General features: G+C 60.5%; 1 protein-coding gene across 1 annotated transcript in view; it reads left to right on the forward strand.

Moving 5' to 3' along the window:
- The window catches only part of PYGL (phosphorylase, glycogen, liver), a 19479-nt gene that overhangs the window by 12257 nt on the left and 5677 nt on the right, over positions 1-1545 (forward strand). Inside the window, 3 exon segments of the mRNA XM_009322956.1 lie at positions 88-199; positions 282-364; positions 1438-1543. Of these exon segments, the coding sequence (XP_009321231.1) occupies positions 88-199; positions 282-364; positions 1438-1543 (301 nt within the window).

The raw sequence follows: 1545 nt of genomic DNA on the forward strand, positions 1-1545 counted from the left end.
ATGGGGTGGCTCCGGCAGGGCGGGGGGGACGCGGGGGGACACCAGCCGGGGGCACAGCCTGGCTCCGGCTGCCTGCCGATGTTCTAGGTGGTGCTGGCGCTGCCTTACGATACCCCCGTGCCCGGGTACATGAACAACACCGTCAACACCATGCGCCTGTGGTCGGCTCGGGCACCCAACGACTTCAACCTGCGGGACTGTAAGTGGGTGCTGGCAGGGTGCTGCGCGGGGTGGGGCGGAGGGAGTTCCCGCACCCACCTTATCCCTCTGCTTCTCCCCAGTCAACGTTGGAGACTACATCCAGGCCGTGCTGGACAGAAACGTGGCGGAGAACATATCCCGTGTCCTCTACCCCAACGACAACGTAAGTTGGGATGGAGGGGTGTCCCTGTTTTAGGGATGGCTAAAGATGGCGGAGCAGCCCCTCTTGCCGGGATGTTGCAGAGGTGTTTTAGTTGTGTTTCAAGCTGCCTGTAGCGCTTGGATGAGGATTGCTGCCTCTCGCCAGCGCTGCCTAGGGCTGCAGCAGGGATGAATCCGTTCCCAGGCAAATCTGTGCTCAGCGCCGTAAAGGAGAGGGAGTGGGGATGAGCATGTCCCGCTGCAGAAACGTTCCTTGAGTCTCAAAATAGAATATGAGGGCAAACTGATGAACACTACTGGCATTTTCCTGCCCACCCCTTGCAGCCCGGGTCCGGAGATGATGCCCCAAATTGCCCTTTGCATCCCGACCTCTTGCTGCGGGTGTTCTTGCCGTGCTGTACGCTGGCTGGCACGGCGGCGCGATGGGATGCACAGCCCTTCCCCGGGCACAAAACAGGCTGCGGACCTGGGGAAGAAGGTGAAGAGCAGCTCTCCTTGCTCTGCAGCCTGTTTTGGGCAGGCCCTGATGGTTTGGGGTGTTTTTTTTCCCCCTGTATAATCCTACCCCAGCCTTCCCAGCTGGCGAGGAGAGCTGGGGGCACCACAGCTCCGGTGGTGAGGTTGCCTCCTGCAGATCCTCTCTTGCAGACCAGCGGGTTGATGTTTTTGTGCTGCGTGAACGGTGGTTTTAATTCTTGTCTTAGAAATAGCTCCTAGGCGTTACAGCCCTTGTGGCTTCCCTTCCCATTGCCTCAGTCCCTTTCCTTGTGGCCAAAACTTTCGAACCAGGGAGAACGGGTTTCGACAATGCTCGGGGGGGATTTCAACCTCTGTGTGTACCAGCACACCTCAACCCCCCCTGCTGAAATCTGGAAATCAAGATGTTGGGGTTAGAGCTGCTGCAAACACCAGCGCTGGGGGAAGCGCTGGGGGCTCGCGCCGTGCCGTGCAGTGGATGTGTGCCGGCGTGGGTCCCTGCGCGGCAGGGAGCCCCGGGAAGGCGCAGATCTTCCAGCGCAGGCGTGCCTGGGCAGCACGGTGCAATCCTGCAGCGCCCCGCTCCTCTGCTCGCAGTTCTTCGAGGGGAAGGAGCTGCGGCTGAAGCAGGAGTACTTCGTCGTGGCTGCCACCCTCCAGGACATCATACGCCGCTTCAAAGCGTCCAAATTCTGGAGCCCGGGC

This window comes from Pygoscelis adeliae, unplaced genomic scaffold (genome assembly GCF_000699105.1).
Source record: "Pygoscelis adeliae isolate BGI_AS28 unplaced genomic scaffold, ASM69910v1 Scaffold314, whole genome shotgun sequence".
NCBI classification, from domain to species: Eukaryota; Metazoa; Chordata; class Aves; order Sphenisciformes; family Spheniscidae; genus Pygoscelis; species Pygoscelis adeliae.